At 40.6% G+C, this 15,245-nt stretch overlaps 1 protein-coding gene across 4 annotated transcripts in view; it reads right to left on the bottom strand.

Moving 5' to 3' along the window:
* Igf1r (insulin like growth factor 1 receptor) overlaps nt 1–15,245 on the bottom strand; it is a 293,607-nt gene that overhangs the window by 34,152 nt on the left and 244,210 nt on the right. For all 4 annotated transcript variants that reach the window (XM_040274761.2, XM_005320094.5, XM_078051243.1 and 1 more), the window contains 6 exons: nt 13,176–13,343; nt 12,746–12,950; nt 6,783–7,066; nt 5,046–5,182; nt 4,431–4,590; nt 104–206 (listed from right to left, as the gene is read on the bottom strand). In XM_040274761.2, coding sequence (XP_040130695.1) covers nt 104–206; nt 4,431–4,590; nt 5,046–5,182; nt 6,783–7,066; nt 12,746–12,950; nt 13,176–13,343 — 1,057 coding nt within the window. The remainder of the gene's footprint in view (nt 1–103; nt 207–4,430; nt 4,591–5,045; nt 5,183–6,782; nt 7,067–12,745; nt 12,951–13,175; nt 13,344–15,245) is intronic.

The following is a 15,245-nucleotide window of genomic DNA, read 5'->3' on the forward strand; positions in this document are numbered from 1 at the left end:
TCCACTCTGTATTATATTTCCTGAAAGAGCTGACCTTTGCTCATGCTCAGATTATCAAACCACTTGGCTGCAAAAATTGTCTTAAATTGGCCTCAGTGCTCACCTCTTTCTATGGAAGACATACAGCATTATCACCAGCCCTCCCACGATCAACAGGATGGCGACCGGCAGAGCGATGATCAGATGGATGAAATTCTCATACGTTGCTGCAGAAATGAGAAGGACATGATATGATGTAATTAGGTGAACAATCTGCTCATTTTATCTTTCAAATTCATTTAGAAATATGAAAAAAAAATCCCTAAAAGCTTTTGTACTCTCTTATTGAACACTAGGAATTCCTGAAGGTAAATGGTATCAGAAATAGCAAAGCAAACAAATGGAATATTTGAAAAAAGAGGAAATAAAGGGTTGGGCATATAGCTCTGTGGTAGAGTACCCTTGGGTTCAATTCCCACTTCTGCAAAAAAAAAAAAAAAAAAAAGTTACATGTAGAATGAGGTATATGTTTATTTTTTTACGCAGTGTATTCTGATTTAATAGCTTAAATGATGGACTGAAGGAGTCTCTGTACGCAGTTTAATGATTCTTAGTGGATACACACACATTTGCTGAAATAACATTTACTTATATATATATATATATACTGACCTTTACCTGTTAACATAATTCCATGAAAAATTTAAAATAACCAGATGGTACCCCTTGCCAATGCTGCTCTAAATTTTCACAATCATTTGAGACCTGTTAAAGTCTTGAGACCATGAGCGCACTTGTCACCAGACTTGTATAACAGATGATAAGTTGGGCAAAAGGGATTTAGATGTGTACCCCTGAAAATTCTGCCAGATGCAGGAAATCATGTCAAAAGGTCGAGAAAAGTAGACCATACATAATGGCAAGGTTACAGAGAGCAAGGGAGAGGAGAAAGGGGAGTTAAGGGAAGCTCCATAAGAGAAAATTTCTTTATCCTGAGTCTTGAAAGAGAAAGATACACTTTCCTTGGGATAAATGATTTTATAAGCAGAGGAATGGCTTAAAGATGACACTGCAGAGAAGCCAGGGCCAGCTCACCAGGGGCTTAGACCAAACCAAGTGGTTTCAACTCCATTATTCAGATTTAAAGGAGTCAACAAAAGTTTTCAAAACCAGCAGTGAACTGATCAGATTCATGTGCTGGGGTCCAAGAACAGACTGGGGTCTTCTCCACTGCCATGTCTTGGAGAACTGGGAGAAAATATGCTGCAACCTCTGGGGATGCTCTGTGGTACTCAGTTCTGACTTCAAGAAGAAATCACTGCTCCTTTTCTATAAACAAGCCAGATTACAGAGATAACCTTGCCTTCCCAAAGTCATAGGGGTAGCTGGTAAGTCATGGTTCCAAGATGGGAAGCCAGGCTTTCTACAGCCACACCTCAAAATACCACCAGAACACAAGCAACCAGCAGGCTCTGACCTGCCATAGTGGAGGTGGTAACAGGGAAGCTGGGTTCCAGAGACATTTAAGAGGCAGAGAGAGAATCCATATGACTTAGATTGGAATGAAAAATGAGTGGCTGGAGAGAAAGAAGAATGAAGGATAACTGTGAAGTTCCTTATTTGTGTGATCAGGGCTACTGATTGAGTTAAGAAACCAAGGAGAAAAGAGGTGTGTGTTTTAAGGACAGGAATTTAGATTTTGGTTTTGTGCACAAGGAGCAAGAGGTACCCAATGGACATCCAAATAGAGATGTCTACTTGGAAATGGGCTTTGAACTCACTGGGGACCAAGTTATGAGGACCATAAGTCAATGATTATTTTGCTACTAAAATCTGTTATTATTATTTCTCTTTAAAATAAAAACACATATATTCTCTTTAAAGACTATTAAAAATGCTTCAAATATTTTTTACATTAAAAATATATTTATCAAGTATCTTTCAAAATGAATGCAAGTTTCAAAATATTCATGAGGTATCAGAATTCAGGAGGCTTCTTTGTTTCCCCTTAGACTAGAACTAGCCCATAGACTATTTCTTGTATTTATATCACTTGTACTACTAGTCAGGTTGTACTGTGTTTAAGTTTCACATTTCAACAGGCACATGGAGAAACTGGATCATATCCAGAGAAGAACAAAATGATTAAATGGTTAGAAAATTGATCTCTGCAACTGGGCTGCAAAAAAAAGGCCAAAGACTTGAGAATATTTAATCTGGAGAAGGGAAGTCTGGGGGATAATTTAATAGTATTCAAGCACATGCAGAGTTCCTAAAAAGATAGCAAATGCCAGAAAGCTTCCAAAGCTTCCATCTCCTCTGAGGATTAAACAGGAGGAAATGAGACTAAACTGTAGTGGAAGAGTCTTGTCTGACATAAGGAAAAGCTTCCCAGCAGCAAAACTGGCATGTGGTTTCAATTTCCCTGCAGTTCATGCCAACTTCTGCTGGAGAAACTCCATCAGAGGGACTCTTGGGTTCCCCAGTGGCATCCTGGCACTCACAGGGTTACATAAGGAACAGAAAAGGCAGAAAGGAACATGACCTCTCTGAAGAAAAGCCAAGTTCACTAAGCCCTGAAGCCAAGGATGCTGCTTCATAGATCACAGCCAAATGCCAAGACCCCAGGCCTAGGCTCTAATCCTTGGGGATGCTGGGGATTGAGGGAGAGGGAAAAAGCCACCACTTTGGTGAAGGTTATATGAATGTTGTTAGAGTTCCAGGTACTGGAAAAGTGGCATAAACTTTAGTTTGGATAAATGTTCCACAAAGGCCCATGTGTTGAAAGCTAAGCTCCCAGTCTGCGGTGCTATTTAGAAGTGGTAGAATATCCACCCCCCATAACTTTATTAAGATAAAATTGAAGTACAATACAATGCACATATTTGAAGTATGCAATTTGATCAGTTTCAACATGTATGTAACCAATATAGTTAATAAAAAAGCATTTCCATTACTTTTTTTTAAAATTTGAAATCATGCAGACTGGGTTTCCTGCATGATTTATTATATTAGTAATCAATTACCATAAGATATATAGAACCCCAAATCCACATGTCAATTATTTTAAAATATACAAAATAAGAAATAATACAGCTAAAATTTGATAAATCTAATCAAGAAAATAAGCAAGAACACAAAAATTAATATGAATGGAAAGAGAGCTATCTAAATAATCTTACAGATATTAAAATATATTAAGGTAATATTATAATTGAATGTGAACGTATGTGATAGTTTACATAACATGATCTATATTAGAGAAGGCTACATGTGCTGCTAAGAAAGTGTATTCAGTCATTGATATATGAAATATTCTATGTCTGTTAAGTCTAAATTATCAATTGTATTTTTTACTTCTATAGCTTCTTTAGTTTTTTGTTTGGAGCATCTATTGGGAGGTGGTAGAATCTTTAGGAGGTAGAATCTAGCGAGAGGGAGTTAGGTCACTGGGAGTGTGCCTTGAAGGGGATATTGGGACCCCAGTTCCTTCCAGTCTATCTTTGCTTCCCAACCAGCAAGAGGTGAGCAGCTCTGCTTCACCACATATGGCCTACCATAATATACTGCATCACTGCACATCCAAAAGTAATAAGCTAACTGCCCATAGACTAAATCTTCTGAAACTATAAGCCAGAATAAATCTTTCTTCCTTATAAATAGATTATCTCAGATGTTTTGTCACAGTAATGAAAAGTCATATAAGCTAACTGGTCAGACTAGCTTAAGTGGACTAAATGGGAGAATTCAGACTATTTTAACTGACAAAATTATCTGCCTAAGCAATTGTTTACCTTTGAAACCTGAACTCAGGGACAGCAAAGTGCCAGATACATAAACTATCACCTCAGTTTACAATTCTATTCACTCCTATCCTTTTGCTATCTGTCATAGAGGATTTTCAGATAATCATGTATATCTCTGAACACTCAGTGTTGACTAAACTACTACAGTCCTTGTTTTATTTTTTTTAAAGAAAATATCTATTTATTTTGACATATAAAATCACATATGTATTTATCATGTTTTGAAATATGTATGCATTGAGATAATTAACATGCATTATATCACATATTATCATTTTGGGGGGTGAGAACACTTAAAAAATCTACTCTCTTAATAATATTCAAGAATATAATACACTATTATTAACTATGGTTAGCATGTAAAATGGCTCTGAACATAGACCAAAGTGAAAGCAGAGGTCTTTACTGGCTCAACAGTGGTTGCACCATTCCAAAAAGGGGAGCTCAGACCCTCTTCCAACCAGTCACACGAGGAAGGGACTCAAAGTCCAGCAATCCCCTAGACTGATTTCCCAGACAAGGCACTGGCTTTTTAGCATGACACTTCTGAGAGTTGGTCCACTCCATTTTATCCTTAGCAACCCAGCCTTCCTGAATCCTGGACCAGCTTTCAGTTTTATCACACTACTCTTTCAATAGCCTTACTTTTGGCTGGGACATAGAAGAACACAGGATCTGTCCATGACCCATTCCCAGAGAGAGAGGTAGCCTGAATCCGGGCAGTATAATTCCCTGGGTTTAGCCGGTTGAGCTTGGCCCCTCCATATTTTCTGTAATCTTGTCTGGACACACATTCTCGCTGATCCTGAGGGGAAATAAAACACATGCATCAACTGCCTACAAACATAGTAGATATCTGGCACTTGCCAGCTCACTTGCTACCTTGTTGACTCTAGCTGCCCAATCTTTGACCAGCCCCACCCCCCAAAATGATCCTCCCTCAAGTCATTTAAACAATATCCCAAAACTGTAATCAAACACTTTGGAACCCAAAAGAACTTTAGGAGAGTTAAAAATTATTGACTGACCTAACCTATGTCATGAGATAATTTTCTACAATGAAACTATTCTGAGGATGAGAAGCATTCTAGCTCCTTGTATAAGCATGGAGCTTCTGGAAAGACCTAAATCCTCACCAACTTTCCACCCAATCTTATTGTTTGAAGCTAAGCTAACAGCAAGTAAATTGAGTATAACATTACACATGCTATCAACCCTGATGGAAATACATGCAGCTGCAAAGGAAAGCCCCAGTCTCACCTCAATTTGTGATCCGTATTTTATTTCATACATTAGAATCAATCCATTGGGGTTCTCAGGTTCTGCCCACTTTAAAAAGATGGAGTTCTCAGGCCTTGCCTCCCAGGTAACTGGGCCAGGAATGTCATCTGCTCCTTCTGTACAACAATTTAAATAAGGGACAAAGTTGGATTCAGGTCTCCAAAGAGGGTGACAAATGCTGGGTCACCTGAGAACCCTCCTCCCCAAATCTGTGGGGGTGTGGCTGTGGACAGTGATCATGTGGGTTCCTCCCGAGTTGGCTGCTTACACACACAACACAGGGTTAGAAACTGGACCCACCTGATGACTCATGAATCTCAAGATGCCACGAGTCCCCCATCAGAAGTGCCTGTGACCAAGCATAAAAACTTCCTGGCACTATAAGTAATTTTCTTTTTCTGTTACTTCTACCTCTTGAAGAAAGAGCCCATCAAACAATAAAACACTGAAAGGGTGCTGACAAGCTGAAATGGTGCATGGAGCCTCCAGGTTGTGACATGGATCCTCCACGGGCCACATATACATGGCAATTACAAGTTTTATGTTGTGTGTGAGGGATGGCCACAAAGTCAGTCTGTGAAGATACTACTAAGAAACAGGTGCTGAGAGCAAGTGAGCTGACCCTGCCATCATCTATTCCTTCAGTACTGACCCCTCTTTCTAAAGGAATGTAGTAAGCCAAAGTCATGGAAAATACTATTGACAAAGATGTCTACAAATTAGCTGGGCTGGGCATGGTAGCGCACACTTGTAATCCCAGTGGCTTGGGAGGCTGAAGCAGGAGGATTCTAAGTTCGAGGTTAGCCTCAGCAATTTAGCAAGGCTCTAAGCAATTTGCTGAGACCCCGTCTCAAAACAAAAAATAAAAAGAACTGGGGGATAGGGCTGGGGATATAGCTTAGTTGGTAGAGTGCATACACATGGCCCTGGGTTCAATCCCCAGCACCCCCCCCACACACACACACAAAAGATTGGAGGTACATATCTCAGTGGTAAAGCACCCCTGGGTTCAATCCTTAGTGCAAAGGATTAGCTGGTCTATGTTAGAGGAGTGTTGGGGAAACTGAGGCACTGGAGGCTGAGGACTGGCCAGGGAATGTTACATGTCAGTGCCAAAACTATGTCGAGGAAGTCTCCCTTCCCAGACTTAAGTTGCCTCCGTGCCCTTTCTACTGCCTGAAGCCTCTTGCAGGAGTGAGGGCTGGGCAGTTCATTCATCTTCAAAGATATGAATGGTTGTCTGAGCAACAGGCAGTGTCTAACACACAAGGGAAATGCATATTCAAATAAGCGGGACCACTGGCTACTCTATTAGTGACTTGAGGAGTAATGGTCACTCTGGGATCCAGGTAGTCAACAGGTGATCATACAGAAACTATGAGAATGCAGAAGGGAAGAATAGTTTATGAGGCCAGGGACTATGCAAATGCAAATGTGAGCCAAGCAGAGGAGAGGGGACTCTACAGGGAGCTCTTAGCTCTCCAGTATTTTCTTTGGAGAGCCTGAGATAGGAATGACATCACAGTGAGAGCATGAGCTCCATTTCCTGGGCAGCTGGTCTACCAGGCTATCTACTAATGACCACATACATATTCCTTAGTAAGACTGAGTCTCAGAGTTGTCAACCTGGATTTAAGACCCCATGTCCACAAAACACAACCTTCTCTACTAAGCTGTGATTGAGTCAGCAGTGGGGCTAGCTGGACCAAACCATACCTGCAGGCATGGTTCTGGCAAAGACAAAGTTAGAGGCACTACAGCCCAGCTTCTCAGCCTCATGATTACAGCTGTGAATATCAATGCGGTACAAAGTAAAAGGCCGGAGGTTAGAGATGACAGTTCTCTCCTTGTTATCCACTCTGCTCTCAAAGAAAGGGTACTCTGTCTCAAGTTCTTCTGGATCTGTCATATTGTAGGTGTCCATCACTGTGGTGTTCCTGCTTCGGCTGGACATGGTGGTGTTGGCCACTTGCATGACATCTCTCCGCTTCCTTTCAGGTCTGCAAGGAAGAGAGAAGCTTGGCTTATAAGTGTTTCTGCCTCTTTTGTCTTTTCTTTGACTAGAGTAAGAAAGAATATCAGAAAAGAAAAATCTAACCCTTGTAACAAAAGGAACTACTTAACCCCTCTGGGTAAGAACCAACAAATAACATGGGGATTTCCTTATTTATCTTGCTTTCTCAACTCTACCCCTCAGGAACAGCACATATGCTTCTTACTAAATCCCAGAGCCACCTTGAGTTAGGCAGTATCTTCACTGTTTGATCAGTGCCATCTGGTCACAGACCTTGTGGTTAAATATGTAGGGGTCAAATCTACTAGTTGCACTAAGATTTATGAGGGGAGAGGTGATGTGGTTGCTCAGGCCTCAGCTAGATGGGGCAGAAGGAATTCAAAGGCCTGTAGTAGTGGCTTCTTTGGTTCCCTCTGAAATAAAATAAAGATGCCACGATTTGAGCAGTAAGCAAGTGCTTGAACTCCAGGATCCTTTCTTGGAGAATCCTGCTAATTGAAAATCCTACCCTAGCTGGGAGCAGTGGCACACACCTATAATCCCAATGGCTCAGGAGGTTGAGGCAGGAGGATCAAAAGTTCAAATCCAGCCTCAGCAACTTAGTGAGACCCTAAGTAACTCAATAAGACCCTGTCCCTAAATAAAATATAAATAAGGGTAGGGACTTGGCTCAATGGTTAAGTACCCCTAGGTTCAATCCCCAGTACCAAAACAAAACAAACAAAAACAAACAAAAGAAAAAGGAAGTCCCACCCTAAATCCCTGGTGAAGGCCTTACTCCTGTAAATCTCTGGAGCCCAGCTTTGCCTCCCTCTCAGCAGTGGGCCTTGTGGCCTCCTCAAGACTCAGCCTTTGTCACAGATTTGAGTAGGGCTTGAAACAGAAACAACAACAACAACATCAAAGAAAAAGGGAATGCATAAAATCCTCAGGGAAGAACAACAATACCCAAAAGGGTAGATGAAGGTGTGACTCTCCAATTGATGTTTTGGTGGGCTATAGAAAAAGGGGCTTCCCTCAGAAACCTTAAAAACAGGCTCCTTGGGCTGGAGGTATAGCTCAGTGGGTAGAGTGTTTGCCTTGCATACACAAGCCCTGGGTTCAATCCACAGCACCGCCAAAAAAACAAAACAAAACAAAACAAAAACCAAACTAAACAAACAACAACAACAACAACAACAAAAACCAAGCTCCTAACTTTTACAGGAACCAAGAAAACTGAACAGCATGAGAGAAACATCCAGACAGCACACCAACCACCCTTAGGTTAGCCATGCACCATGAAGAAAATAGGGTGTGAGGCTACTGGCTGGCTGCTTGTTTTATGAATGGGCAAAGGGTAGTTGGGAGCAAATAAAATAAACCTTGCCTGGTAAGAAAAGTAAGAGTTAAAAAAAAAAATGAGAAAGCTCAGAATATAGGAAGCTTGTCAGCCTCATGTATGAGGGAGAGCAGCAGCAGGGAAAAAAAGTTCACCCAGGGAAGAAGGCATCCCGGAAGATATGTGAAAGTTCAGTGGATTCCTCACAAGCCTCTTTCTGTCCCTAGGCCTAAATCTGGAAGGTAGGAGGCCAGGAGAAAAGACCATGGGCTCCCTTGTCTGCTTAGCCCATGGATTTTTCAGCAGAACACATGGTCTTTCTTTGTATAGTGATACTTGGACACCATTAAAGGCAGAAACCACCCAATAGTTAAGCTCATTCCAAAAGGTTGCAACCTACAATATTAGGGGCATGTGAATTTGTTTTTATAATGCTGGGGAAGGAAGGATTAGGGTTAATGAGGTTAATAACCCACCATTCTTGCATTGTGCAAAACAACCAACCAACCACCTACCTTCTTGGAAGGAAAGGACACAAGAAACAACATTTATTGCTAGGGAGATCTTTTTCAACACATTACCAACAAATTTTCTGCCCTTATTTGAAAACCAATACAACACACACTTAAGTTTACAAGTAAGAAGCTGCTTAGATTTGATCTACTGCAAAAATAGTTCTGGTCTATGCCCTCCCCCAGCCACTCCTGTTGAAATGATATTACACCATTTAAGTACTTAACAGTTTACTTATTTGTAAACACCACACTTTTGGAGACCACATAGCTACTGCTATGGACATCAAGTCAGGGGTTGAGGGAGGTAGGCAACAAAGAACATTAGCAGGAAGGTACAGGCTCAGGTAAGCAAAATGGCCCATACATAATTCTTTGTCATAGCTACGTTCAAATGGCACGACCAATAAGAAATACTGCCAACTTTCCTCACTCTATTCCATGATGCAACTTACTCCTATTGGAAAACATTTTACTTCTCAACATCTGTCAATGTTTTAGTTAGATAAAGCAAACTAAGTATTTGAAAATTAAAGATGGTAGTAAAGGAAAGGTGTTTACCACCCAACACTGACTTCAGAAAGCAACTTGACAAACTCTACCTTCCATTCTATTTCAAACACAAAGGACACATGGGACCATGTGGAAGGGACTGTATTTGACTTATTTGATTTTAGCTCCCAAATAAATTGTTCTTAGAATGGATTGAAAGAAATCAAAAGTTTTTGGTACAGCTGTAAAAACAAGAAATGAGACTTGGTGATTCAGTTATTCTGTCATTTGAATACCTCTTTATGTGAATCTTCTCAGCACTTACATGAATATCAGATTTATGCCTCATTATGAGGCAAAAACCAATGAAAATTCTTACAAATTGTGGCCTCTTAGCATGGACAAAACATGGGTATTCTTCCCATGAAAAGAGAGAACTAAGTTGGACTTATTTTGGGAGAGAGAGTCATGCCATGGGATGTGGCACAGAGGAAACTTATTTTAAACCCAACAATATAAATGCTTTGCATTACTCTATTGTGATGTATGTAAGAAATAATAAACAAATAATTAAAATAAATAAATGATTTGCATTAATAACATCTGTGTCAATATGTGTCAATTTAATGACCACCTTCACACCACTTAGTCTGGTGTTCTACCTCTGATGACAAAAAAGATATTGTCTTGTGACTATAATTGAAAGCTGGGGGCCTTTCAGCAAAACCTTTGCATTGTTACGGTTTGTCCACTGAGAGTTCTTGTATGGGAAGCTTAGTCCTCAGTAAGGTCGTATTAAGACATGGTGGAATCTTTAAGAGGCGGGCCTATTGGGAAATAATTAGGTCACTGCTCTCAGAAGGGATTAATGCTGGTCTCAAGGAGTAAATTAGCTGTTTTTGCAAAAGTGAGTTGTTAAAAAGGAGCAAGGCCAACTGCTGAATCTCTCTGGCATCTTGCTAACTTTTGCTCTCTCCTCTAAAACTGAGCCTCAGGTATTTTATTATAGTAACAGAAAATGGACTAGTAACACTTTCTAAATCCTTAAAAATCTGAACTTTTGGAAAAGTAGATTGGATAATAAATGCATCAGTATAACCAATAGCCTCTGATGGTAAACACACAGACAACTTCTTGGGGCCAGGTATGTAGATCAGAGGTAGAGTGTTGTCTAGTATATGTAAGATCCAGTTTTTGATCACCAGCATCACAAAACAAAACAAAACAAAACAGAAAAACAAAAAACACAAACAAATAAACATACTTCCTGCCCAATCTGCTTGAGACATTCTATATTCATCCAACCTCCAACCTTACAGCAACAGTGACTGCCAGTAGCTGAGCCTCTGCTGGCCCAGGTGGAGTGAATCATGTGGAAGATGCAGGGCAAGAAAAAGCTTTTGTTTATGAGAAAGCATGCCAAGACCCAGATTCTAAATTAGTTAGGATGTCAGAGGGGTCACCAAGCCTCACTAAGTTCTGGTTTCAAACATCTCTTAGCTTTTTCCAGTCCTTAAGCTTTTAGATTCTAGGAATCACACACAGTACACAGATATCATGGATAAGAAAATAGCAATGCACACTAAAATACAAGGATGACACTGAAATAGCAGCCCTATAATCTGTCAGCCAACAGGAGCTCTCCCAGTGGGGTGGTGGGAGGGCTGGTGGTAGCCTCCTGGGCCCTCATTGCTCTAGAGGCTTTAAGTGAGAGACAGAAGGGAAGGGATGGGAAGAAAGCCACCAAACAGTGAGGATTTTCATTCTCAAAAGGAAGTAGTACCTCCAATTCCAAAAGGTCTTTATTTCCTGCTTTACTGATTCTTCAAAGTAAGATGGCTATCTCTGACCATTTCATAAGTATCATGAAAGTCACTTGACAGAAAAAAAAATCACTTTAAAATCCATTTGTTGTTACAACTGAAGACAGTCTTTAAGGACAAAGTAAATATGAAATAAAGTGCAGCTTCAAGCTTCCAAGGTCTCAGGGGAAGAGAAAAGGCCAGGCAGAGTGTTGATAGCTAGGGCATCCTGGGGACTGGCATTGACACCTTGGAGACACACTGCTGGTCCGAATCCAGCTTTCTGCCCAGTTTTCAGATATGAGGCTATTTCTGAATTCTGCACTATAATCTTCAGGAAGAAGATTATAAAGGGAGTCAAGAACCTCCACTCCAAGTCTTTTCTCAGACATTACCAGCCAACTCTGTTGAGGTTTCCTCCAGTTCTTAAAAACCATTTAATTCACTTTTTGATAAAGTATTAAAATTAAAAAGCATATCTATAGTATAAACTTTTGCCATTATAACTATTTACCTGTGTAATTTAGTAGCATTAATTGCATTCATTAGAGTTATACAATCATCACCATTTTTGCAAAAAAATTCTCACCAACCCAAACAGAAACTCCACCCATTTCAAGATAATTCCCCCATTGCCCTCATCACCTTACTCTATGCTCCTAGTAAATTCTAACCTACTATACACTTGCTTAATCTGTATATTTCATATGCATGGAACCATATAGTATTTATTCTTTTGTGTCTGGCTTTATTGGGATGTCATTTGCAGGATTCATGCATGTTGTATCATGTATCAGAATTTCCTCCCTTTTCATGGCTGAATCCTAGTCCATCTATTTGTACCACATATGTTTATCCATTCATCTGCTGATGGACAATGAGTTGTTTCTAGCTTTTGTCTACTATGAATAGTACTGCTACAGAAAATGTCTATTCCTCCACTCTGTTCCCACTTCATAGAAACCAAGGCTTAGAGCACAGGAGCAGAGTGACTCCTTGAAGCAGGGTATCTGTTACTTTGAAAGACTATGTTCTATGCTGCTTCCCAAACCTGCTTGTGAAGGATGCCTGGGGCACCTGGTTATGTTCTGAAGTTGGTTTGACTCTGACTTTCCCCCTCTTGCTTCAAACCTTCTCTGCCAGCATTGGGGAGAAATGGAAAGGGCAGAGATGAGCCCAGATCTTGGCTTTTCCTCTAGCTGATTTCCATGAGTGTGTACAAGTAACTGGAGACCTCTGAGCCTCATCTCTCAGTATCTGTGTGGGGGACCCCACCTGCTGTCTGCAGGAGGCTGTATGGGTGAGGCAGCACCCATCATACCTGCAGTGCCTAACAACAGGAGCCCCAGTCCCCTTGCTTTTAGGACTAACCAGTTTCCACAGAAGCTCCACTTACTTGACTAAGCCAATGTCACCTTCCATTGTTCCCTCTCAGTGGCCTCCTGTGTCATATCCCACACTACCAAGTAAAGACAAAAGCAACAGAATCTGCTCAAGCATCACCATCCTCTAGGGATGTTTTCAAATGGTACAGGTACCTGGGCACAAAGATGGAGTTATGCAGGAAATTCTCAAAGACTTTGCGGTATTCAGCCTCCTCCTTCTCAGCTTGCTTCTCAGCTTCAGTTTTAGGGCAAGCGCAGCAAGGCCCTTTCTCACCACCACACACTTCAGTCTTAGGATTCTCTGTTACCTCTTCGACATCAATGGTGCCATCAGCATACTTCCTGATGGGGATTTTGTCTTCCAGGAAAAGAGAAGTGAAAGGGAGAATAGGAATGAAAGTCAAGTATAACTGGCTTGTGAGGAGAAAGAATAGCTATCAGCACCTTTAATCAAGAAAGTTCTGGTTTCTAATGTAGGGAAATTACACTATTACCTGGTTGGTGTATTATTGGGCTCAGATACGTTCAGACAATGGGCATGAACAGGTGCACCTCCCAACTGGGCCACTGCTGGCAACCTTACCTTTGGAACAGTAATTATGCCGGTACAGGTAGCCGTCCTGAGGCTGTCGCTGCCATCTCACAATGTAGTAACTCAGGTTACCGTTGGGCAGAGATGGGGGGTTCCATTTCACAATCAGCTGAGAAGAGGAGTTTGATGCTGAAAGGACATCCAGGGGAATGGAAGGAACTAGAAAGGAGAACAAAAAACATTTCAGAAAATGAAATGAACCTAAGGTGGAGGCTATCAGGTACTTACTGCAAACCAATAGGAACCTGCAAGTTTGACCTGCACCAGAAGATAGCAATGAACACTGAAACACAAAGAGAAAACAGAACACTGTTTTGAAAGAATATTAATTTAAATGCCAACATTTCCCTTTACAGCATTTATTTTTGGGTAATATTTGTAAAAACAAACACTGCTGAGCTGCAAATGGGAAAGGTTGTGGGGGCAAAACCAGGGTTAGAACAGACGACAAAATCTACAGTCAATTCAAACACTTGATCTTTCTCATTTATTACAACTGCCATTCTCCAAAATGTTTAACTCTGGCAATTTTAACAAATGGTAAAAGTGACTGATTCGAATTTCATCTGAAATTTTGAATATCTGATAAAAATGGCAAGAATCCCAAATGAAAGGTGGCAGTAGAATGGGGGCTGCAGACCATGTGTGAGAGTGTGTGAGTGCATGTGAGCATGCACCTGTGTGAGAGGGGTCAAAGGGACAGATGAGACCAAGAGCATGGAAATCCACCAATCCTGCAGTCATGCTTCAGTGGAACGATGAGACATGACTCTGAAAAGCAGCCTAAAAATCAAACACGTTAAGCCCTGATTTTAAGCCAAGGATTCTGTGGGCAGCAAAATAATACCGATTTCAGGCAAAGTATAATAATCCAATCAACCTTTACTTACTACTGACAACCCAAATCCAGAACTAACTTATGCAAATAGGGAAAAAATATCCCAGGGCCAATAAAATCTTGTTCTCATAAGGTTCACAAAAAAGCACCAATTTCAATGATTTTTCCAAGGTGCAAAAGATATATAAAATACACAAAGATCCAACACCTTTAAGGAATGCTTCTTTGGGAAAAGGTAGGATTAATGCTAGTTTTTTAAAGAAAACAAAACCACTTGATGCTCAGCCAATTTAGGGTTTCCAAAAACAAATATTTCAAAAACAAACAGCTTATTGTTAGATATTACAATGACAGGTGCCACCAAAAAGCAAAGAGAGAGGACCAAGTCATTATTTATCTCTACCACTCATAAGGACAGGGGCCAAAATGGAGTAAACTGAGTCAATCTGTACAGGGCTTGGTTTTCTATCTTTGGGGAAAAGAAACAGGTTTCTTAAGAATTTCTTGTAATAGTTGGGTGTGGTGATGCACACCTGTGACTCCAGTTCCTTGGGACACTGAGGCTAGAGTGTTCCAAGTTCAAGGCCAGCCGGGCAATTTAGTGAGATCCTATCTCAAAATAAAAATAAAAAGGACCGGAAAACATCAGTGGTAGTTCAGTGGTCAAGTAAGTCCAATGGGTTCAATCTCCAGTACTGCTTAAAATTAATTTTTTTTTTTTTTGCTATACGAAGGAGAATTTTATATTTCTTTCTCAAACTAGTTACAGCGTTTTACTGGGAAGGGTTTCTTCCAAATGTTAAGAGGAAAACTTATTCTGGTGCATTTGAACTTCTGCTGTATGAAGCCTTGCCTAGGGTTAGAAGCCTATGCCAACTTTATCTCTATAAACTCTTTAGGGTCAGTGACATTACTGTGACCACATACAGGGTCACTGAAATGGGGCAGGGGAAAGGAGGGGGAACCAGGCATGCACAAACATAAAGGTTTTCCCCATCTACTTTTTCTTCTCACCCTTTCTGCCATTTAAACTTATTCTGTGTTAGGTTTATGAGTATTAAAAAAAATACCTTGCTCTTTATAAGAGAAGTCATTATCAAAAAATGCTTCTCAGTGCTGTAAACTATTACCCCCAACCTCCCACAAATTCATATGTGGAAATACTATTCCCCTGCAGATGGCATTAGAAGATGGGGCTTTTGGGAGGTGATTAAATCACAAGA

This window comes from Ictidomys tridecemlineatus, chromosome 5, assembly GCF_052094955.1.
Source record: "Ictidomys tridecemlineatus isolate mIctTri1 chromosome 5, mIctTri1.hap1, whole genome shotgun sequence".
Taxonomy (NCBI): Eukaryota; Metazoa; Chordata; class Mammalia; order Rodentia; family Sciuridae; genus Ictidomys; species Ictidomys tridecemlineatus.